The sequence below is a fragment of the Zingiber officinale genome, chromosome 9A (genome assembly GCF_018446385.1).
Source record: "Zingiber officinale cultivar Zhangliang chromosome 9A, Zo_v1.1, whole genome shotgun sequence".
In the NCBI taxonomy this organism is placed as follows: Eukaryota; Viridiplantae; Streptophyta; class Magnoliopsida; order Zingiberales; family Zingiberaceae; genus Zingiber; species Zingiber officinale.
This window is the reverse complement of record NC_056002.1, coordinates 127,120,607-127,145,587: the sequence shown is the minus strand read 5'-3', so window position 1 is coordinate 127,145,587 and position 24,981 is coordinate 127,120,607. Positions and strand designations below refer to the sequence as shown.

The 24,981-nt window shown below is 37.4% G+C and overlaps 2 protein-coding genes across 2 annotated transcripts; both read right to left on the bottom strand.

Annotated features, from left to right (window-relative positions):
- Positions 1-8,857: 8,857 nt before the first annotated feature.
- On the bottom strand, positions 8,858-11,105 carry LOC122019563. The gene is made up of 6 exons (XM_042577022.1): positions 11,102-11,105; positions 10,828-10,981; positions 10,429-10,649; positions 10,320-10,385; positions 9,819-9,897; positions 8,858-9,314 (listed from the first exon to the last, which is right to left on the bottom strand). The coding sequence occupies exons 1-6, from the start codon at positions 11,103-11,105 to the stop codon at positions 8,858-8,860; spliced, it is 981 nt and encodes a 326-aa protein (XP_042432956.1).
- Positions 11,106-20,064: 8,959 nt separating this feature from the next.
- Positions 20,065-21,668, bottom strand: LOC122021969 (F-box protein At1g67340-like). Its single transcript, XM_042580157.1, has 3 exons — positions 21,317-21,668; positions 21,024-21,186; positions 20,065-20,873 (listed from the first exon to the last, which is right to left on the bottom strand). Exons 1-3 carry the CDS (start codon positions 21,550-21,552, stop codon positions 20,220-20,222), a joined length of 1,053 nt encoding a protein of 350 aa, XP_042436091.1. The 5' UTR covers positions 21,553-21,668; the 3' UTR covers positions 20,065-20,219.
- Positions 21,669-24,981: the final 3,313 nt, after the last annotated feature.

Below are 24,981 nucleotides of genomic sequence, written 5' to 3'. Positions count from 1 at the left end.
TGGGATGTTAGGCAGTTGGAAAGTCCTGGTGAGTGAAGCCAGGCAGATTGGAAATCCTGGTGAGTGAAGCCAGGTGAAAACCCTAGTGAGTGAAGCTAGGTGCAAGTCCTGGTGAGTGAGGCCAGGCAAGGAAAAATCCAGATGGATCAAGGGTGATCGGACATCTGGTGGTGAAAAGTCCAAGCAGGGAGCTTGACACGGGAAAAGTCCAAGTATGGTGACTTGGCACGGAATGGTCAGAGAGGGCTCGGTAGCTCGTTCTCTGGACCGGACGAAGTCGGAGAGGGCTCGGTAGCTCGTTCTCCGGACTAGGTCAGAGAGGGCTCGGTAGCTCGTTCTCTGGACCGGACGAAGTCAGAGAGGGCTCGGTAACTCGTTCTCGGACCAATCCTAGTATCACATAGGCGTTGGATCGGTCAACAGACCGATCCAGTGTGATTTTGATTGCCTGATCGGTGCACAGACCGATCTGGTGAAACTAGGTTTGCTGATCGGTCTGGTGACCGATCAGGAAACACTCAGTAGCACACTGAGTGTAATCTGATCGGTCTGTAGACCGATCGCTATTGCGAAGAGAAGAGGGAAGGATCAGTCATGGAGACCGATGGCAGGGGATCGGTCTGTGGACCGATCCATATGCACTCTGATCGGTCTGTAGGACCGATCAGGCCATATCCTGATCGGTCTTGGGACCGATCAGGTGACGATCTTAGGAGTGCGAGGAACCGCACTCATTAAGCCCTGATCGGTCTGCAGACCGATCAGGCCATACCCTGATCGGTCTTCACGACCGATCAGACATCAATTCAAAGGTGTGGATCGGTCCGCTGACCGATCCACCACATTGTCTGCACACTGTCAGGTTCTGCTGGTTTCTGATTCGTTTGAACTAATCAACTTCTGCTGTGAGCTTTATGTGGTGCAGGTTGCAGGTTCCATTCCAGTGCTTAATTTCAAATTAAGCCTCATCAAAGGAATAAGACAGAGCTTACTTTCTTCTGTGTATCACTGCGATGAGGAAAGATTGAGCATCAACGGATACTGATGCTAACAGACTGCAATCTCTGTTCGTGATCAGCTTGACTCCTGTGTGTATCACTGAGTAGGGGCAAGTTATCCCCGAACCTAGTAAATCTCTGAGTTACTGTGTTGCGTTCTCTCTTTGTTTTAGTTTTCTAATTCCGCTGTGCTTGTTGGTGCAATATCCCTCAGGTCAAGGTTGACCTGGGTAACCAAGCTGAGTCTTGGTTTGGGTTTAGATGTTTGACAATAAGATATTGATTGAAGAAGAGTCAAGTAGGTCAAGGTTGACTGGATACTTGACTGGGAAGTCCTAACTGGGATGTTAGGCAAAATGAAAGTCCTGGTGAGTGAAGCCAGGCAGATGGAAGTCCTGGTGAGTGAAGCCAGGCAGAAGGAAGTCCTGGTGAGTGAAGCCAGGCAGAAGGAAGTCCTAGTGAGTGAAGCTAGGCAGATGGAAAGCCTGGTGAGTGAAGCCAGGTGAAAGTCCTAGTGAGTGAAGCTAGGCAGATGGAAATCCTGGTGAGTGAAGCCAGGTGAAAGTCCTAGTGAGTGAAGCTAGGCAGATGGAAATCCTGGTGAGTGAAGCCAGGTGAAAGTCCTAGTGAGTGAAGCTAGGCAGATGGAAAACCCTAGTGAGTGAAGCTAGGTGAAAGTCCTGGTGAGTGAAGCCAGGCAAGGGAAAATCCAGATGGATCAAGGATGATCGGACATCTGGTGCTGGGAAGTCCAAGTAGGTCAAAGGATTGACTGGATACTTGGCATGAAAGAAAAGTCCAAGTAGGTCAAAGGGATTGACCGGATACTTGGCACAGAGAAAAGTCCAAGTGGGTCAAAGGGATTGACCGGACACTTGGTAAGGGAGTCCTAGCAGGTCAAGGGAGTGACTAGATGCTAGGCATGACATACCAACAGGTCAAGGTTGACCGGATGTTGGTTTGGGAGGTTTGGGACTTGGTTTTGGACAAAAATCAAGTGCTGGATCGATCCAGACCTGTCCCAGCGAACAGAGAGCCTCTGGATCGATCCAGAGGTCCCAATCGATCAGTGGATCGATTGGGACGCGGCTGCTTCGCGCGATAAGCGCTGGATCGATCCGTGGATCGATCCAGGCGCGTTTCCAGAGCACAGAGGCGCTCTGGATCGATCCGTGGATCGATCCAAAGCCTCCCCGATCGATTGGGAACATTCGAATCGATCGGGATCCGACCGTTGGCGTCGTTTATAGCTGCAGGCGTGTGATGGCTACGGCATCGCTTCTCCGATTCACTCCAGATTACTCGCCAGCTCCTCCACAGCGCTCTCAAAGATCAGATCGCCAGTTTTTGAAGGATCTTGGAAGCTTTCCAAGTCAAGAGGCGGATCAAAGGCAAGAAGAGAAGCTAGGGTTAGGGTTTTCTGTACTCATTGTAAGCTTTGCGCTTGTATTTTGTTTCCCTTTCCTTTCTTCTTGTACTGAGAGTCTTGTAGGGCTTCTCCGCCCTCGGTAGTTACCGAAAAGGAGTGTTTTCATAGTGGAGGGTGCGTGCGTGGTGTGGATCCTTGGACTAGTCACCTCTTGTGAGGTGGATACCAAGTAAACCAACCGTGTTAGCGTTGTCGTATTTGTTTCTGTATTTTCCGCTGCATATTCTTGAAGAAACGAGCAACGCCGAGCAACGCCAAGCACCGAGCGAACACGACGAGCTATTCACCCCCCCTCTAGCTACTTTTGGTCCTAACAAGTGGTATCAGAGCAAGGCCGCTCTTCACCGGAATCATCGCCGAGAGGGTCAAGTATAACAAGAAAAGCTAGAGGGTGAAGAAGTTGGAGCAAATTCTTCAAGTTCAAGATTTTATCAAGCTCAACTTCAAGATGCAATTCCAAGATGGACTTGGATTTGACACAAGGGTGGCTCCACCATATTCATCTACAAGCTTCGATTCTTGGAAATCAAGAATCGAAAATTTTCTTATGATGGAGATAGAGCAATGGTTTGCTCTCATGGAAGGTTTTGAAGCTCCCACAAATTCCAAGGGCAAAGTACTCAAAAGGAGCAAGTGGAGCAAAGACCAAATCCAAAGATGTGAGGCCAATGACAAAGTGATCAAGCTTTTGGTCAATTTATTGCCAAGCAACATCTTGGAACAAATTGGAGAGTTTGAAGATGCCAAGGAGCTTTGGAGCAAATTGGCAAGAATTCATGAGATCCCCTCCACTGTATCAAATCAAGGAGAATCCAAAGAGGGCGACTCATTGGATCAAGACCAAGAGGAGGACTCCGAGGTTGAGAGATGCTCAACCTCCGAAGAAGAGGAAATCCAAGAAGCTTCATCCTCAAGGGAATGCACCGAAGGGAACAAGGAGGGAGCATACTCCTTGTTTCACGTTCAAAATGATGAAGCCTCCACCTCTAGGATTGAGGGGGAGCAATTCTTGGTGACGCCGGATCAAGAAGAAGGAGAAGCTTCTACATCCGGGTCAAGTGAAGAAGAAGAAGATAGTGTCACCTCCGAAATTCAAGAAATATCAAATGGAGGAGCAAGTGTCATCCCTATACAAGAAGGTATAAATGTTTCAATTAAAAATAAAAATCATATAATATGTTTTGAGTGTAGGGAAAGTGGGCACTACAAGAGCAAATGCCCTAAATTGGCCAAGAAGAAGGGCCAAGTGGCACAAAAGGGCAAGGAGAAGCCCAAGGAGACCATCCCCGGAACAAAGAAGAGCAAGGAGCACATCGTGTGCTTCTCTTGCAATCTAAAGGGGCATTACCGAAGTCAATGCCCTAAGGGGAAGAAGGTGGTCAAGGCTCATGGAGGAAGCTCTAGTCAAGGGGGAGCCTCCAAGGTAAAAAGGAAGGTAACTTTCATTGAGCCTATTCCCTTGCAAAATGGCAAAAAGCATGCTAGGTCAAATTTTTATCATTTTAATGCGATTTACCATAAGAATAGGAAGCATGAGGGCTTTAAGGAAAAGCTCCAAATTTTTAGTGCTAGTTCTTCAGTATGCTTCATTTTTTCACCAGAACTTGAGGATGCAGTTGAAGTTGAACCCAAAGTTGAGCTTGAACATTTTTGGACAGTAGGGGCAAAGAAACCATGTTGTTTCTCCTTGTATGAATTAAAAGCTCTAAATGCTTCCTCTTTACTGAGATATGATCTATGCAATGCACCGCTATATTTGTTAACTTGAGTATGAGTTTCTTCCCAACTATCATAAACACCGGGATTCCGTCCAACAAAAACCACATATGTTTTTCCCTACATTACAATATATTAACATTTCAAAAATAAATTCTAATATTATAATACAGATTGTGAAATTCAAATAGGAAGCTAAAATCAAATCAAATGGCTCACCATTTGAGAATTGAAATCCGGCTACGGCACCAACCTGTTTAATTCAATATAAAAGTAAAAATTTGTTGAATCAAACATATTGCAAAAAATAGCATCAGCTTATAATTTGAACAAACTTATTTGTTGAATCAAATAATTGGGCCAATCTAGGTGAGATAAAGTATTTGAACAATTCAAACATGGGGTTTGCACTGTTAGAATGTCCAAAATCCAAGTATAGTTTGAGTTACTGAAATAACGCTCATATGAGAATTTTGTCATAGACACAGCAAGTTATAGTTTGAGAATTTGGTCGCTCTTCTACATCCACCATTAGTCTATAAATGGAAGTATTCACAACAGTTTCACATTAGATATAATTGGGGGAAAAAAAAGTGGAATTACAAAGTTTCTAGTGACTGAAATAACGCTCATATGAATTCTTGATAACATCACTTATTTTTACAGCACACTGGCAACAGAGAGGAATGAGAAGGATTTACCGGAGACCAAGATAAAGGAATATATGAAATGCAAACTAAATTGAGTATACAAAAATATAGCAAGAATTTACCGGAGAAGGATTTTCCTCGCGAAGAGAGGAAGGAGAGGACGCGGCAGGAGAGGGGAGAGCTCGGCGTTTATTTGCTGCGGCGTCGTGCGGCGCTTCTGCTAGGGCTTCGAGGAGATGACCTGTCGCCGGAGTGGGAGAGCTCGACGCTTCTGTCGTGGCTCACGGCCGGAGAGGAGAAGGAGGGGGGAGAGAAAGGAGAGGACGGCGGCTGGAGAGCTCGGCGCAAAATCTAGGGCTCGCGACAGGAGATGAGGAGGGGGGAGAGGTCGGGGGTTCTCTTCCCGCGGCAGAAGGGGACTCGCGAAGAAGGAGGCGGCAGAAGGGGACTCGCGGAGAAGGAGGCGGCAGAAGGGTACGCGGCGGCTAGGGCTTTGTTTCCTCTCTTTACGCAGAACTTGTAAATTCTTTGTTGACGTGGCAGCGCCACGTTTGCTTCGCCGCACCGCGCCGCAGCAAAAATGCCGCAGGCTACAAGTTCTGTATATATATAGGTCCAGGCACCTCGATGTCCGTCTGAGTGCCCAGATCCTCACACGTTCGAACGCCCCGATTCTTAAAAATGAATCGAAGCGCTTGTGAGGGACTCCGAGTGCTCGAATATGTGAGCAGAAGTGGTGTGTTATGTTTACCACAATTGTCATAAAACCTTAAATGGATATTAGTAACAAATTGTGTACAAACTAATTATTGACCATCAAATTGTGTGTTTAGCAATGGTTGTGATGCTGTTTTTATAAAAGTTTTCGACAAAATTGAAAAAAGTATATTTTCATCTATTGTGGAGTTAGTGGCTTCACTGTTTAGAAAGGCATGTAATGTGAACTCATGAACATGGATATTTTACCAAGCATTTGACTTTTATGTCTAGAGTCTTTCATGTATTATAGATACTGGAGGCTTTTATAAAAGCTAGATCTTTATCTATTATATCTATCGGTGTAAGTTATAAGTCATTGTCTTTATCAAGAGTAGCTTGAGAAGAAGGTGGAGGAAGGTATTCCTTCATTTTTCTATCCAAGGTATCTAGTTCTGTTCCAAGTTATTAATATGGGTTTCTAATACTGAGACTCTTGTTTCTAATAAAAACTTTCTAGTACTTCTCTTAGATAGCTGGCTTAGTGGTATTGTAATAGAGAATAATTGTTGAAGACAAAAATTACAGGTTTGTTTTCTACATAACTTGCAGGTATCTCTTTTATCTAAAGATGGATAATAACTACAAAAGAAATAAGGAATGTTATCAGTTCTTGTTTTTAGTATCCAATCATGTGAATAGTTAAGTTCTTCTGTAGTTTTTGTACTAAGTTGTTTAAACATTAGATTTGTATCTATAAATTCTTCCCATAATTCCTCTAGATTATCTAGAGTACCTAATGGTATATAATTTTGGAGTTTAGGATGAAGGTTATACTGTTGATATGAAGGCTGTAAGAATGAGTTTAGATGGCTATAGTCAGAAGAAGGAAGTACTTCTTCAACATTATCTATAGAAACAATAGAGTAGATAGAGGATGTATTAGAAACATCTGATTGTACTTCTATTAAATCAAGATTTATGTAAGTAACTAGTTTTGCTTTTCTTGTATATAATTTTTTTTTATCTGGGCAAGCAGAAGATAAATGTTCTGATTCATGATAGGCAAAACATGTAATAGTATTGACATACATTTTCTTTGGCTTAAACTTTCGCACATGTTTTTCCTTATTTAGATATAGTTTCTTTTCTCTACTTTTTCTAACATAGTATGTTTTTCGAGGTTTTATTATTTTGGGTCTTGATACTGATTGTCTAGGTATTCTTGATGAATTGTTTTTATGATTTTTGTTTGTCTAGGTTGAGTGAGACCATATTGTTGAGGGATGTATATCTAGATACAAAATCCATATTACTGATTTTTAAGTTGTTTTTGTATGTGGATGTAAGAACATTTTTCTTTAAGTATGAAAATAATGTATTGGATTCTTACTCCAATATTATCATATTGTGGTGCTACTTTCATATCGAGACAGGCTTTATGTATTTCTTTTCCTAGGTCTCCTAAAAGTTTGCTAAAGAGTCTTTCTCCTAATTCTATGTTACAATAGTTTCCTGAGACTACTATTAATGCTAAGAAGTCATTACAAAAAGGTTTAATCCAATTCCAGCTAAAGAGGTGCAATTGTTCTAAATCTCTCATAGCTTCTCTAGTCTTATGTCTAATCTAATATTAGCATCTCTGGCAATAAATAACATATGAATTGTATAGCAAAAACTAAGTATGTTATTTCCTTGTGAGGTAATCCTTGTTACTTCCTCAGGATAAGTGGTTTTATAGGCTTCCCATGCTGCCTAGCAACATCACCTAGGTAGTTTTCTCCTATTTTTATCAGAGCTTCACCTCTTTCTATGTCTAGTTCATGTCTAGCTTGATAATCTTTTTTCACAGAGATTATCCATTGTTCTAAATAGGTATCATACAGTTGTGAATCATCACATTCTCTAATATTTAATAAGACCAAATTGTTGTTAAAATAAGTAATTTCATGTGGTCTCATTTTTTCTATTGTTCTCAACAAAAGATTGTTATTAGTATACGGAGTAATATTTGTTCTTGGAGGATGTCCTCCGTAATCTATAGTTCTCATAGAGTTTTCAGGATATTTTACTTGTAAAGGTTATGGTTTGAAATTACTAGTGTTACTAGATTCGACTGAATTCATTAGATTTACGGTTGAAAAGTAGTCTTATTTTTTAGCAATTATATTATAATTTTCGTCAAAATATAACATCCAATTGAGTTCTAATTTATCATGTAAAAGGTAAAATTTTCAAATTCTTTTAACTAATTAAGTAATAAAAAATATCAAAAATAAAATACAGGTGACACCATTCATCAGGTGAAGTAGATTATATTAAAAAGTTCCTAAACTCTATAACACTCATCAAGATTTAATTACATAAGGACATTCATATTAGTGAATGTTATAATATTCGTAGATCTCATTAAAAAGTATAGAATTTCTATATCATATACATATTATATTAATATTTTTATTTACTCATATTTATTTTAATATTAATATTTATTATCATAGGTCCACATACCATATACATATTATATTAACATATTCATTCTCTCATATTCATTTTTTTTTATTTTAACCTTATCAAAAATATACCATCAATTTAATTTTATTGGTTAATTTTAAATTTTAAAATTAAAATTTTTTAAATTAAAAAATAAACTCATCTAGTCCATGCACATATCAGGTGAGATTTTTTTATTTTAATAAATAATATTATTTTTTATATATAAAAAAATATTGAACGTCTTCAATTGAAATCAATTATAATATCCATTAAAATTAATTATATTTATGATATCGGTACTAGAGGGATATACCTAGGAAAGAAAGCATATCTATCAAAAATTGAAAGAAACAGATCTCGAATCAAATGGAGTATAATAATTAATAAAAAAATCTCTTAAGTCTTAACTCTCAGTCAAAACAAGGAGACGTAAATTGAAGTAGATTGGATCAATGATTCACCAACTATCCGCATGCCCTCGGGCGCATGATATAATGATAGGATATTTTGATTATCACCTAGATATTTGTAATTTGATTTCTAGTTATTACACATTTATAGAAATTTTTTCTTTAAATAAGGTGCGCAATCAAGGAATTCTAGGCTTCTGGGTTATCCATCACCAGTGCTTCCCGATTTATCCTAATGGTCAGATACGAAGCAAAAAGGAAGGCGATGGAGGCAATGACGTATCCAAAAATTCAATCATGGAGGGGTGGCCGCGATTTGAGCGCGGCGATTTTCTTTTTGAACCGTTAATAACTTCTATGTAATTAAAAAATATTTTTTAAATAACTTGATATACAGGAGAAAAGGATACAATATTATGAAAAAAAACTCGTACAATAATATTAAAATATTAAAACGGTCTACTAACGAATACGTGACAATTGCATTCTTCGAGACTCCATGTTCTGAAAACGCTGTAAAATTGACTCATTGTCGACAGTATTAAAAACATCTTTCTCGATATAGACTACCAAACTATCATTCATCCATTCATCTCCAATCCTGTTTCGCAAATTTGTTTTGACAATATTCATTGCCGAAAACACTCTTTCAACGATTGCAGTAGCAATTGGAAGAAGTAAGGTTAGCTCAATCATCCGATAAATCAAAGGAAACACACGGTTCTTCATTGTTTCAATCATTTTCTTTGCAAGAGCTCCCAAATATAAAATGTCTTCAAATCGTTCATCTGATCTGACGTCATCAATATATGTTTCAAGCTCTTGTTCAACCAACATACGCTCATTCCAAGAAAAATCATCCTTATAAAAATGAGCCAGACGCACTAACTTCTGTACATCAAATCTAGAGAACGAGTTCCTAAGATCAATGCATGACATATAAATCAGCAAATCTGTAGTTGTTTCAGAGAAACGACTATCTATCTCCTGTAGAATAATATCGATAACCTATAATTTTAAAATCAAACAACAAAAGTAAAAATTAATAAATATGTTACTGTTTAAAAGAATTTAATTGACGGTAAACAAAAAAAGAATTATGAAGTTACCTCACAAAAGATTTCAACATGGTAGTAGTGATAAAAATTTAACATTTTTTCCATCTCTCTTCAAATGACTACGGCTGTTGATGTTATCTGTCATATTAATTATTTCAATGGAATGAATGTTACAAAACTTCTTCACATCCTCAAGTAAAATATCCCATTCAGAATCTCTCAACTTTTGCAATTTGCATTTCATATTATTAATCAAACGCATCGCATTCACAATATTTTGATCTTTCTCTTGTAGAACGATTGACAAATGATTTGTGATTGTCAATATACGTTTCATCAATAGTAGAATAAACACAAATTCATACCTCTTCATTCTTTCAACTAAAATTCTACTTAAACCCTTAGAAGAACGATCACCATCATCAATCAAATTTTGAAGAACATCTATAATAGATGGCCACATTTGTTCAATACGACATAAAGTTGAATGATGAGACCTCCATCGTGTATCTCCAGGTCTAGCTAGACTAGTTTCTTGGTTTAGTCCTCTTCCAGAACTAATCTCTCCTCTTTCAAGAAGTTTAACTTTTCTGTCATGTTCAAGTTGTCAAAGTTTGTCGACCCTTTTGCAAGATGATGTAGATGTGTTCATAATCGAACCAACAATCCACATGACATCACAAACATATTGATTTGCTTGAGCAACAGCTACAACCACTAGCTGGAGTTGATGAGCAAAACAATGAACATACAATGCATACGGATTTTCTTTCATTATCAGTGACTTTAAGCCATTAAATTCTCCAGACATATTTGAAGCTAGGCATCATCATATCCTTGACCCCTCAATCTCGCCACTGACAAACCATACTTAGCAAATAAAGAGTCGATTGCCTCCTTCAAACAAGCAGCTGTAGTTGTTGCAACATGAACTACAACCATAAATTGTTTAATCACCTCTCCATATTTATTCACATGCATATCTAATAACAACTGTCATTTGCTCTTTCACTGAACAGTCACGAGCCTCATCAAGTAGTAAAGTGAACCACCTATCTCCAAGATCAGCTAGAATAACATTTGTGGTCTCAACTGCACAAGCATTCACCAATTGCTTTTGAATTTTTGAGGCAATCATTTGATTATTTCCAGGTGCATTCATTCCAACAACTGCCGCAACTTCTGAACACTCTGAGCTATACCATTTGAGCAATTATTAAACATTGCCTCTATTGGATGATGTCGAAGACTCATCATGTCCCCGAAAAGGCAATTCTTATAACAACAAAAATCGAATTACTTTTAAAATGGAAGTCAAGCTAGCATTTGTGATAAGCAACTTCAAGCTCATGTTTCCCCGATGAAAATGAATACTCCACACTTTGTCTTTGATTCTTGAAACCCTCAAACTGTATTCTTGCCTCATTGTGCGCACTACCAACTCCACCTACATGCTCATTGAATTCTTCAATTGTTTTTTTCCAATTTATGAAACCAGATCTCGTAAACACATCATCTCCTCCAAACCCTATATTACTAGATCCAAAAAGATAACATCAGAAACAAAAGGCTGCATCCTTTGAAACACTATACTCCAACCAATCACGGTCTTTAAACCAAACCTCTCTAAAACATCTATTGTCTTTACCCATTTTTTTCTTGGAAAATTATGGCCTGGAGGTTGACAAGGGCCCATAACAACATATTCTTTTCGAATATGATTTCTAGCACCAACATCATACTCTTCAATCAATTTTCGTAAACCAGGATCAGCAACAATTCCTACTTCGCTACTCAGATTTTCAATATTTTCAAATAAAATTTGCATAGGAGGAGGAGGAGGTGGTGGTGGTTGTGGTGCAGGAGTAGACTCTTCATCCGGAATATTAGACAATTCAATTGAATTCTTAGGCCTCTTTGTAAATTATTTCAACATTTTCTACAAATTATAATGTATGGGGAAAAAATTATCAATATAAAGTAATGTGAACAATTTAACAATAACACAATTAAATTATTTAACATCATCCATCGACACAATTCTTTAAAAAAATAAAATTAATTTAGCATAAATTATCAACTTTCACAAATTATAATTAACTTACAGCTAATAAAAAAACTAATTACATATTCGAAGTTTATAAAAAACTAAATTACAAATTATCCAACCATTAAATATACAAAATCTAAATTTTCAATTATCCAACAATCAAATATAAAAAATAACTAAACATTTAAACAATCAAAATTTTAAATTGTTAATTGTATCATACATTGTAATCAAGAAATAATCAAACAATTATTAAAAAATAAAATAAAATCCACTTACCTGAAGGCTTCACCTTTGGACTTTGGCGCTTTGCTGCTTTGATCGGCACTCGACAGAGAGAAAAAAAAAACCTTTGGGCGCAACCACGTAGGGCTTTGCCGTTTTGGTCGGCGCTCGGCATAGAGAAAAAACAAAGGGACACGTTTTGGTCGGCGCTCGGCATTTTGATCACAAGGTTTTGTGAGCAGCGAAACAAAAAAACGGAGGAGAGATAAATAAAAATATAAAAAATAAATCTTTATATATGGAAACGTGTCATGTGGATGGACACGTGGTTCACAATTACAAAAAGGAACTGGTCTTCATCTCTTCGTTTTCTCCACTTACCGCTTGTGTTTTTTCTCCGGCTACTGCGATTGCCTGTGAAGAACTTCTTACCGCATCGATTTTTTTTTTGTTCCGTCGACAAGGGAGGGGGGGGAGCGACCGCCGATGTCGCCCCCCCGGATGGAGGCACCCCCCTCTCAATTTTTTAGCATAAGAAGTGTATAGGATATAAGAATAGGGGTTGAAAGAGAGGTGTATGAAGGCAATGACACGACCGCCTCCCCCTCAACATAAACACACCCTTTTGCCGCCCTTGATATGAAATTCTTGGCTCCGTCCCTACTGATGGCGTGTGAAAAAATTCTGTGGAGCCAGATCGGTCACCCCCAAAGCTAGCTGGGTTTATCATTTTTTTATAGTCATTACCGCATCACGAAATATTTTCATTTTAAAAGTATTTAACCTAATTTTATTTTATATGCTTGAATAATTAAAGCAACATTACTATCAGTCAACTGCTAAACCCTAGTAATCGGTTAATATCTCAACAGTCAAACTAAACAATCGATTTCGCAATGTTCTATTCACTGATACAGTGCAAGCACTCAATTGTTAAAACTCATCAATCAACTCACACTGTAGCAACTCCCGAGATTACTTAGCAAACCCCAAAGTTACTTTAGCAACCCTAATTGCTGTAGCAAACTCTAAAAAAACACCTCAACTTTGACCTGTCTAAATTTCTCATTACCTAGCATCCAGTTAACCTTGACCTATTGAGACTTCTCGTTATTGTCAAGTTTTTTTCCTTCATGATCCACGTAGACTTCATCAACCGCCAACTATTTAGTCAACTTTGACTCATTTGGACTTCTCTCTTACCAACTCCATATTAGACATCCGACTGTCAAATGTCCGATCAACCTTGACCCACTTGAACTTCCGTTTTGCCAACTCCTTGTTGAACTTCTAACCCCTATAAATGTCCAATCAACCGTGATCCACTTGGACTTCTCTCTTCTTATCAAATTTTTGTACAGCCTTGACCTAATTAATTGGTTCTTACTCAACCAACTAACATATTGATCTAACATTTAAATCTAATTCGAGTTAACTCGAGTTTGGTTAATCTTGATCAAAAGTTAATTGTACCAATAAATAGAAGACATTGATATGTTTGGTTTAAATTATCATGTATAACTTAGTTATGTGATTACCAGATATTATGGGAAATAAAATATAACAAAATATTATTTGGTTCAACTTGGAAAATATAATAAAAACTTGTTTGTTTGAACATTTTAATATTTTACTATATTACCCTCATAAAACCAATCGTACATAATAATAATAATAATATATTTTTTACATTTTTTATGTGTGTGTTTTTTAATTTTTTTTCCTTTTTTTTACGTTTTTAAATTTTTTATTTTTTATATCTTTTTTTAATTTTTTAAAATGTTTTTCTTATTTTTTTTACATTTTTTATTATCGAAGAGTATTTTTAATTAAAAAATTATTAACCCCGGTAATCAAGAAAAATCTCAGTTTTCTGATGTTTTCTGATTTTGGGTTACATGCCCCTTTTGCTGAGATGTCGGGCATGGAACATTACTTAGAAATCATCGATTACCTAAATCAAATAGAATTTTTGTTGATAATCTTGTTAGAGTGTATACTGAAAGCCTAAGTTTTTGTAAACATTTATTTTGAATAAAGAATCACATTTGGTCAAATTGTCTACATTTAGTTGTAGTTGTTCAATTAATTTATATTGTAGATAACATAGTATGTGGTGCCACATACAGAAGAGGATGTTATCAGTACCTTATAAATTATAAACAGTAGCTCACGACCAAAATGGAAAGGAACAAACCATTGGAAGGTTGTAGTGTAATTAGGTATTAGTTTATCTTGACTATATAATTACACTAGTACACTTAGAGTGTATTGAGTATGACCATTAGAGGTCGTTTCTTTTATACTGACTTTATAAAGGAACAAAGACCTCAGTTATTATGGAAGTGTGTACTCTTAATCCTGATATAATAACAAGCATATATATTTGATATTTATTTCTTTAATTTATCAATGGGTGAGATTTAGTTCGATAAATCAATAAGCTCGATAAGTTGGGAAATGATATTACTTATAGTGTGTGTTGTTGATTATAGAAGGAAACTGTGTCCTAGTAATCTAGGTTGATAATGTCGCCAAGATGAGCTCATAAAGATTGTCATGTTAAACCCTGCAGGTGGACTTAGTCCGACATGACGATAAGGTTGAGTGGTACTATTCTTGGATTAAGATATTAATTAAATGAGTTGTCAGTAACTCACTTAATTAGTGGACATTCGACATCTTAAACACAGGGAGACTAACACACTTATAATGAGAAGGAGCCCAAAAATGTAATTTGGGATTGGTGCGGTAGTTCAATAATAGTTCTCTAGTGGAATGAATTATTATTGATAAAATTAAGTTGTGTGTTCGGGGCGAACACGGGATGCTTAATTTTATCGGGAGACCAAAATCAATTCCTCCTCTCGGTCCCTATCGTAGCCTCTTAATTATAGAGTACTATACACACCTATACCCACCTTCTATACCCACCTAAAGGGGGCCGACCAAGCTAGCTTGGGGATCAAGCTAGGGCCGGCCTAAGCATGGTTTATGCGTGGCCGGCCCTAGCTTGAACCCAAGCTAAAGGGGGCCGACCCTAATGAAATTAAAAAGAATTTTAATTTTAATTTTTTCTTATGTGGAAGATATAATTTATTGGAGAGAATTAAAATTAAAATATCTCTCTTAAAAGGATCTACAAAAGATTAAAGAAAGAGATTATATCTCTTTCCTTATTTGTAGATTGGAAAGATATTTTATTTTTTTTCTCTTTGTAAAATTATTCACATGTTGAAAAATAAAATTATAGAAATTTCTTTTTATCAACCATGAAGGGATTTATGAAGAGAAATTTTATTTTTAAAATTTCCGGAAACAAATTAGGAAGTTTTATTTTGTTCATTGAAACTCTCCTAATTTATCTATTTGAGGTGGCCGCCATGATTAATTGATTAAGAAATTTTATTTAATTTTTCTTAATTAATTGTTGTCAAGGAAAGTAAAGGAAATTTTATTATAAATAAATTTCCTTATTTGCCAAAGCCAAGGAATATAAAAGAAGGGGTTGGGGTGCCTTCATGGGTTACAACTTCTATTATTCTCTTCCTCTTTTCCTTGGTATTGTGGCTGGCCAACCTCTCTCCCTCTCTTCCTCTTTGTGGTGGCCGAAACTCTTCCATTGCTTGGAGCTTTTGTGGTGGCCGGATACTACTTGGAGAAGAAGAAGAAGAAGGAGAGAAAGTTTGCATCCCTTGGAGTTTTGGTTGGTGTTTTCTCTTTTTCCTTGGTGAAGCTTTTGTTTTGGCCGAACCTAGCAAGGAGGAGAAGAAGGTGTGTTGGTGGTTTCTCATCTCGGAAGATCGTTGTCCACACAACGTCCGAGGTTAGAAGAGGAATACGGTAGAAGATCAAGAGGTCTTTCTAAAAGGTATAACTAGTATTTTTCCTTTCTGCATCATACTAGTTATTTTAGGAAATAATACCAAATACAAGAGGCATGCGATTCTAGTATTTCGAATATGTTTTTCGATGTTGTGTTCTTTTGTTTTTTTTCCTTGTAATTTGATTGTTCCTTTTGGTTAATCTAAAGTTATTTTAGGAAATTAAATATTAGCTTTCCTTAAAAGGTTGTGTCTAGTCGGTGGTGGTTGCTCCCATATCCAAGAAGGTCATGTGCCTCGCCACGTCAGTACTGGGAACCAATTTTAGAAATTAATATTTAATGGAATTAATAACTTAGGTGATTTGGATCAAACGTGTATAGTTCCGCAGGAGATCCAAGTCAAAACCTAAAAGAACAAATAGATTAAGTTTTGGATCAAAAGTGTTAAGTTCCGCAGGCGATCCAAAATTTAATTTAAAAGAACACATGGTAGCTAGGAAAAGGTTCAGACCTTTGTACAAAATTTTTGTACAGTGGAACCTTTAGGTTTTCCGAGTAGCAACCAACAAATCTTAGATGAACAACCAAGATTATCAAGGATAACTCTCAACTAGGGCTGTAAACGAGCTGAGCCAAGCTGAGATTTGCGATGTTCAAGCTTGTTTGATAAGGTAACCGCGCCGAGCCAAGCCGAACTTAAAATGAACTAAGCTTTTGAAATGATTGTTCAAGCTTGACTTGATTTATTTTTTATGAGCTTGAGCTTATTTGAAGCTTGGCTTGTTTAAATGTTATCGAGCTATCAATTCAAGCTTAGCTTAAACTTGGCTTGAGCTTGGTTTGTTTAGATGTTATTGAGCTCTCAATTCAATCTTGTTTGATTGTTTGAAAACTTTAGTTGGTTGATTAGTTATTGAGCTTGATAATTTAAACTTATTTATTTATTTTATTATTTATTTAGCATATTGAAAAGAGTTTTATTAATGAATATGATTCATGAACATTGTTCACGAACGTTAATAAATTGAACACATATGTGTTCGAGCTTGTTTGTTTAATTTAACGAGTTGTTCAAACTTGTTTATTTAATTAATATTGTGTATATTGAACGAACATAAACAAGCTCTTACCAAGTCGAACATCAAACTTATTCACGAACGCTTGGTTCATTTACAACCCTACTCCCAACTAAACACACCCTTAAAATGTTAGAACAGCTTCTCTTGACCGCTGACGGTAACCGAGGGGCCAACCCTCTACTTCTACCACCGGAACGAAAACTCCAAGCAATGCAGCGCAATGCAGAACCAAGTCGTTCTTCGAGATCTACTTTGTGGAGAGAAAATCCGTAGTGATCTGAAGACTGAGGACGTGAAGAGAAAGCATCAACTCAGCAGCGGTCTCGAGTAGTGAGCCATATTAATCATCTACTATTTAAAGGGATTCTTAATAATTTTAAGAGTATGCTAAGATTATAAAGAGGAGTAGATTCACATCAGTGACGGTATGCCATACCGAGCTTCATTAGTTCAAGTCGTCAATTTATTATCGGGCTTATTGATTGAACTTGAGATGGTTGAATTAACATCGACAACTATCCGACAACACTTTCACGAAAAAAAACAAAAAAATGTCTTCTTCGAGTTACTTTACGTCCGATCTAAGAAAGTAGCTCACGAGCCTCATATATGTCAACTCATACTCTTGTACTATAGGCTTGAATTCTTTAAACATTGTACTCTCAAGATGGTACGATGGTTAAGACATGAAGTATTATCATATAAGATTTTTGAGATTAAAATTTGACGCATCTGACTTGCACTAATAGTTAGTAGTCATTTGTGATATACCTATTCTATGTTGACATAGGGATGGATTGACAAAGACGCTAGAGACAAGTAAATCATCTTTTATCATATGAATTCTTTAAACATTTGTTAGTTGGTTGTTGTGAAACAAGGCAATAAATGACATCTAATTTATGCTTATAGAGAATTGAAACAAGGCAACAAAAAAATTCCATTAGCTTTGAAGCAAACATCTATTGACTATTTCATGCCTTAGTGTCTGATTCAATTCATAATGATTTTCATGATTGCAATAACCACTTAATGTTGCCACCATGCTCGTACCCTCAGATTCTCTAAACTTCCACTATTCATCTTAGACCATTAAGCCATCATCCAAAATTCAACTAGATATACAAATCTCTTACTTTACTGCTTTTGTATTCACTTTAGAATGTCTTCTAAGGTCTAGAAATGTAACAATATTATCCTCCAAAATCCTTAAGAATCAGTATCAAAAATCTTTTCAAAACTCTTTTTTTTATAGCTCTTAGGCCCATGCTGATTCTTCGACTTTCAGTCAGTTGATCATCACTATTATCAATTGCTTCACTGAAATCGACTATTGCACTAGTAAAATGATTCTTACCAAATCTGATTTATCCATGGACATTCGATTATTATTATTCATTGGATGATATCTAAATGGTTGGGCAGTCAAATTAGAAACTTTTTGTTCGCTACGATAGTGATATCAATTGACTGATTCAATCAATCAAGTCTTTTTAGTTGAGTTTAAAATATTTTGTTTGTTGCTACAATGACATTAATCACTTGTTGTTATTCATCAATCAACTGATTTAGAATCCGTTTAGTGTAATAGTCGAGTTCCAAAATTTCTATTTGCTGCTACAGTATGATCAGTTGATTGTTCAGATTCATCAATTGACTCCATTGCAACAAAAAACACTATAGCAAAAACACCATAATAAAATATTGTAGCACAACATTATTCACATTCGACTAATGCTATTCATCAATCTACTATTATGATAGCAAAAGCATTGTAGCAGTGCTGAAAATACTATTCACACCAAATTTATTTTTGCCAAAGAATCATGTCTTCAGAACTTCCTCGTATGATTAGTATCGGTTAATCCCAAACTTACTAGGGCATCATCCTTGCCTAGTATCAAGTCGACTTCAATCTACTAGGATTTTCTTTTCCTAGTATCTGATTAACCTCAATCGATCGGGATTTTCCGTTTCCTAATATTCAATTAATCTTAATTTGTCGTGACTTTCTCATTGCTTAATGTCCATCGAACTTTGTCATGATATAATTTCCTATCTTAGGCCTAACATCTAGTCATTCTTGACCTATCAAGACTTCACTTTCTCATGACTAACATTTAGTCCTCTATGATTTGACTTCTCTCATTGTCAAGTATCCGGTCAACTTCGATCCACTCGGACTTCGTCTTTGTCAACAACTTGTTGGACTTTAACCCTTAAAGTGTTCGTCAATCGTAACTCATTTGGACTTCACCCTTGCCAACCCTATGTTGGACTTCAACCACTAACATATTAATCAAATATTGAAACTCAACTCGAGCTAATTCAAGATTAGTTAACTAAACTTAATCAACTTGGTCTTAACCAGAGGTCAATTGCCCCAATCGTCTTCCTCACAATTTTATTTGGTCTAGTTCAATTCCATTGTGAGTACGACCCCTTTTGCTTGTTTTTTTTTTTTTAACTTTTATTTTCTTAGATCCACATTTACTTGGTTGCTAATGGTTAGCCACTAGGTTAAATGCCCTCGTTTATTCTTCTAGTTCATGATTTGTAATGAAGCCAATAGTTGTTTGCCTTGCATAGGCTTGGCCTTTGATCGTGCCTGGCCTTTGCAAAGGCAAGTTTCGACTTGTTTGCCTTCAATTGCAATCGCTTTGTTAGATTGCACTCCTCCCTCCTTTATACCTCCTTCCCATTTCTGAGATCTTCAAGCAACTAATAAGGTGGAGGTGGTGGTGGTGGTGGGGGTGGGGGTTGAGGCAACAATAAAGGCTTGTTGGTGCACAACATGGCATGTTCTCTTCTTCTCCTAGTTTCAAATTCAATTCGCTCACTAATTCCACTTCCTTCTCTCGGCTCATATCCTTCAATTGACAAATTGACAAGTTAACAAGTTCGAATTGAAGGTAAACCAGTTTTCTTTCGCGCCAATCTCGACCTTTAATCGAAAGTTTTTTAAATCTAACTCTCTTTTTTAAAAAAGAAAAACAGAAACAAAGAAAGGCAAATTTAGATTTGGTAAATGGAAGGGCCATCAGTTGCCTTCAAAATGCAATGGTAGAGTATAGTAAGTGGAAGTAGAGGGAGTGAAAGGACAGAGAGTACAAGGTTGCAACCACCACTATCCTAAAAATGTGGTTTGGGGTCCACAGAGGGGAGGGTGGCCAAAACATTACCCATAGGATTTAGGGTTTTAGGTTGGCAAGCCATAACTGATCTACTGACAAACCCCACCGAAGTGCTGCAGTTGGTGAGGTCAATTGGTTGAGCTCACATGACTCACTCACCCGCAACATTATTGCCATCACTATTATTTATCTTTAATTTTATTTTGATAATTCAGATGCCTAAGATCTGCCAAACTAATATTAGAAGTAGATGATTTTTTCTTCTAATTTATCTAACAGTTAAATTCGAAACACAACTTATACATTAAGATAACACTGATTTAGATTGCAATTTTTTTTATGATTAAAGCATAAATTAAGATTAGCCATAAAAAAAAAAATCCAAAAATTGCATTAAATTCAGAAGAGTGAGCTCGATTTAATGTAAAATGGCAATAAGTCTGTCTTCGCTCTCAAAGCGAGGCGGCGGCCCATGGCACCGTCGGGGCGCACTCAGCCTTGTGCGACAGCTTCCAATCCAACGCCTGGCACGCCCTCGAGCAGTAGTTGGCCAGGCTGCACACCGAGCACCGCCGGAACTCGTGGCGACGCGTCTCCCTCCTCCCGCACCCTCGGTGGGAGCAGAGTCGCAGTTCCTCGCTCGCCGGCGCTCCGCGGCTCCCGAACCATTCCACCAGGAACCTGTTCGCCGGGTGCGGCTCCGGCGCTGGCAAGCTACACCCGTAGTCGCTCAGAAGAGAGTATTCTCCGGGATCGGCCAGACGACGTTTCTCCAGCCACTCTGGCCAGGAGGAGGAGACGGCGGCCGCGAGCTCCCGGGCGTTGGCCTGCACCAGGAGACGCCTGCCGGCGGCGGTGTTGCGGCGGATGCCGTAGCCATCCTGGAGGCAGTGGCCGAGCTCCCGGAGAGCGTCGACGTGGCCAAGGAACGCCGCGCGGGCACACAAGGAGACGCCGGCGCGGAGATCCTTGTGAGCCTTGGAGCCGCCGCTGCCGTTGAACTGTACGATCGCCAGAGAATAAAGGGCGGCGGCGTGGGAACCGACGGCCGCCTTCGCCATCAGCGAAGCTCCGCTTCCCCTGTTCTCTAGCGCGTAGAATCGAATCTGGTTCCACATATAAAAAAAAAATCGCAACTTTATTCCCCAAATCACAATAGATGCTCAACGCCGAGAAAAATTAAAAGCTGCAACTTTATCTCCAAGTCACAAAAAGCGCTCATCACCGAGAACAAATCGCAGAGAAATTCTACACACCATTCCGAGAATATAACTCGCTTCTAGATTTCCGCAATCGACGCATCTCTTGAGGAATCTGTGAGCGGAATCACGCCACGCCTTTGCTCGAACAGAGAGACAGCTTGAGCCGGCCATGGACAACACCAGAGGATGGTGTCCGAGGGCATGAAATCTCTTAGACCTGTGGAAGAAAGTACCAACAAAAAAAAAACCAAATTTTTATCCACGAAACCGACTAAAAACGCAATTTTTAGGGCGGGCGATGATTAAACTCATCGGCAAGGAAAAGGAGGGCGGATCAATCGGCGTACGTCAGGAGGGCGCTTATGAGATCGGAGGGGCGTTGGGCGGAGGAGCTGAGCTTGGAGAGCACGGAGACGAGGAGATCATCCGGAAGCCCGTCGAAGTAGTCCGCCTCCGCCGGCGACGTAGCCAGCCGCCGTCGTTTCCGGACGCGGGCTTCTGTCCTTTGCTCCCTCTTTCCCTCATTCCTGCTCGCGCCGCGTTGGATGACCTGAGTGCTTCGTCTCCGGCTATGGGAAGCCATTGCCGCCGCCGCCGCCGTGTGTATTGCTGAGTATCCTCCCCCTGCCTGCTCGTGACTTCAGACGCAACAAACCGGAAGCTCCCATAATATAAGACAGAGGACAAGTGATTTATTTATTTATTTTTGCGATAATTATACGTTTGTGCTGAACACCTGCAAAATACTGGGAAATTTTCAAAATGGCCCAAGGGTTTGCTTTTATTTCTTTTGAGATTTCCAGAATATTCGTTTATGGACAACAGACCCCTTGATTTTAGCAATTTTTTCATCTCGCTAACACTGAAGGGGAGATTAATATTTCAAGGACTGCCCTAGAATTTGTGACTATCCTCTCTTTATATCTTTATATTTGTTAATAGAATTTGTGAAATTAGTTTGAGCTAACACTTAATATATAAAAGCCAATGACATATATTATCTTCTCTTTTTTGTCCCCCTATTTTTTGAGGACCAACAACAACAAATGATTCTGGCGATACACGTATGCAAATATAGTGAATGGGTAGAGTTCCACGTCTCCTTAATTATGGAGATATTGTTTGAGCGTTTTTATAGAAGACCAATGTATGTACGTAAGGTATGCATGGTGAGACAAGGCCTCATCCAATTACCTTCACTTCCGACCTTATGCTTCTCATCCAATTCACAAAATGTAATTCCCACCATCAATTAAGTTTCATGGACACATAAATCTTTATCTCGTGTTCAACCTGTTAGATCGGTAGCACAGGCTAAGGGGTATTAATAGTCCTGTAAAAAAAATAAATCTTTATAGGATATTATAACTTAATTAAATATTTGCATAAAAATTAAGAAAATAAAATTAACAAGAAGAGATACGAAAGATTTTACTTGGTTACAACCGAGAAGATTATTGATCCAAAAAAATTGAAAAGCGTACTAAATTCTCATTCGGATGGAGAAATCTCTTTACAGTAATTAAATCACTCAAAAAGTAAAGCTAGACAGAAGAAGTTATTTACAAGTGTTTTATTTTAACTTTTGAAACCAGAGCTGTATTTATAGCCTTAGTTGAGGCACCTGGAAGGGTTCCAGGCGCCTAGAGGGGATAAAACTTTATCTCCATTGCAATGGATCACGTTTGACACGATCCAGATAATAATTCGGGTCTGGGCGCCCGAACTAAGAAAGTCAACATCCTGTTGACTTTTGGTCCCGGTCTTTCGCTCCGATTTTGCTCGCTTTGGTTCTGGTCTACCGCTCCGGCTCCGCTCGTTTGGGTGATCTCGGTCATCCAGAATAGGGCTCACCCGAACCCAACTTTCGACCTTCGAGCAGGCATCTTCTCTGGCTTCTCGTCCCTCAGACACGCCGTGCGTCTCCTTCTCGTCCGCCCGCATACTCTTCCGCAGCACTTCGTCCCTTGGATGCATCGAGTCTGTCGGCTCTCTCCTGTGTCGTCCTTTTCGCTAGTTGTGTCTTTTGCTAGACTTCTTGTGTTCCTGAGCTCCTGTATACTTAGGTACAGGGTTAAAAATCAACAGGATTTAACCTGACTTAGTTGATCACATCAAAACTACTTTAGGGTACTAACAATCTTCCCCTTTTTATTGTGAGCAAACCCAAGTTAAGTTAGGGTAAACCATAAACAAATAATTATAATTTTTACAAAAGAAATAAAATTTACAAATAGCAATTATATTGAAAGTACAAAAAAAAATTAAGTACAAAATTAAAAATTATATTACCCTTCCCCTAAACTCAATTTTCATTACTCTCCCTTTTGATCACATTAAAAAATGGGATAAAAAAATCTACTTACCAATGATAAAAAGCCTAGGGGACATTAAAATTTTAGCATATTTAAGGTAAAAAAAAACATATAATGAAAAAAAAATCCAAAAAAATCTTATATTTAGAAAATGTTAACATGTGAAAATTTTCTTACCGTTACTTAACAAAAGTTCTCGAAAAGTTATAAATAATTTCTAAAAGTTACTTAGTAGTTTTTCAATTTATTTTTTTTTTACAAATTTCCTTTTCAAATTTTGGTTTTCAAATATTTTCATTTTCTGGACTAGCCTAGGTCCTACCATAGAATTGCATGATCCTATAGTTTTAGGAGCCAGCATCTCACAAGTATAGTAGAATCTCTTGCTTGATAACTTAGAATGGGTGAGATGCTTAGGACCTACCCTAAGATTTCAGATGTTTATGTTAGTGCATCGCTATAAATCTGGGCTTTAAACAACATACATGGATCAATTTGAGTTAACTAGCTAGTAACAATCTAGTTAGTCCTAAATACTCAAATTTACCAACCTGAGTCAATAGCTACTATCTTGTGGTAGTTAGCTTTGTACAAAAGTTGAAAATTTCATCATAAGGATATTTTTTTCCTTAGCTTTTCTAACCATGTTTAGACTTTTAGGATATTATCAACTTTAGGAGGATCTTCTAGCTATATTTTTCAAGTCTACCTTACAAATTTTCCAAATCTTTTTTTGTTCATAAATTCATTTTCATAATTATTTTTGAATTTTTTTTAGTTGATTTTTTTTTCAAAATTATATATTTGTACCAAAAATTCCTTAATTCTTATATGTCATTTAAAATTATTATTTTTCTTTATTTCACTCTTCCTATATATATATGTTTTTTTTATGAAAACACTAATCTTTCAAATTGGATTTTTCCTAAACACTTTACCTATGCTAAAATTTAAACTTTACTATGTTTCAAAAATCTTCACTTCATTAACTTTTCATATATTTTTCAAATTCTTCAAAAGATTTATCTAAAAATTATTAGGTTTTTCAAATATTATTTCACAAACTTCTATAGGTTTAAAAACTTTATGAAATTTTAATTGGGTTGTAAACTTTGTGTAAATCACATTTAGACTAATTATTTTTTTAAGGACTTTCAAAAAGAAAATTAAATGTTTAAAATTCTTTAAGAGGTTTTGTCTAGAAGTGGTTGATACTCTAATAACCAGAAGGTCTAGTGTCTCGCCATAGCCTAGAAGTCAATTACTGAATTGAATATTCAATTGACTCATTGTTAAGTAATTAGTGGTTATAAGAATGCTTTAACTTTTAATGGTATTCTATTTTTTTTTTTTTGTACCCTGCATTTGATTAAGTTTATTAGATTTAAATAATTTTTCAAATTTCCTTACCATTAAGGTCATTTCATCGTCATCTAGTGATGCCTTAGAATCTGGTTCATCCATTTTTACTTTTAAGGTAATGTTTTACCTTGATTTCCTTTTTAGACCTGCACATCTTGACTCATGAATTTCAAAGGCTGAAAAAAAGCTCTTCTAGAGTGCTTACCTCTAAATCCTTAGAGATGAAGTACGCATCTACTAAGGTCGACTATTCCGGAGTCCTAGGAAATATGTTGAGCGCGTATCTTAGCAAATCTCGATTGATTACCGTTTTTTCGAGGTGTGCGACGATTTCG

Bases quoted from the DNA above. Each gene is read 5' to 3' on its own strand.
- LOC122019563 (XM_042577022.1), bottom strand. The intron at 10,650-10,827 runs GTATTCATTTTC...CAAATGGTATAG, and splicing joins AATCAAAGACAAAGTGTGGA to CTCAGAGTGTTCAGAAGTTG. The intron at 9,315-9,818 runs GTATGAATTTGT...CATTGATCTTAG, and splicing joins TTAGTTGAAAGAATGAAGAG to GAACTCGTTCTCTAGATTTG.
- LOC122021969 (XM_042580157.1), bottom strand. From the start codon at position 21,552: ATGGCTTCCCATAGCCGGAGACGAAGCACTCAGGTCATCCAACGCGGC. The intron at 21,187-21,316 runs GTACGCCGATTG...TTTCTTCCACAG, and splicing joins CTCATAAGCGCCCTCCTGAC to GTCTAAGAGATTTCATGCCC. The intron at 20,874-21,023 runs GTGTGTAGAATT...ATGTGGAACCAG, and splicing joins CGAGTTATATTCTCGGAATG to ATTCGATTCTACGCGCTAGA.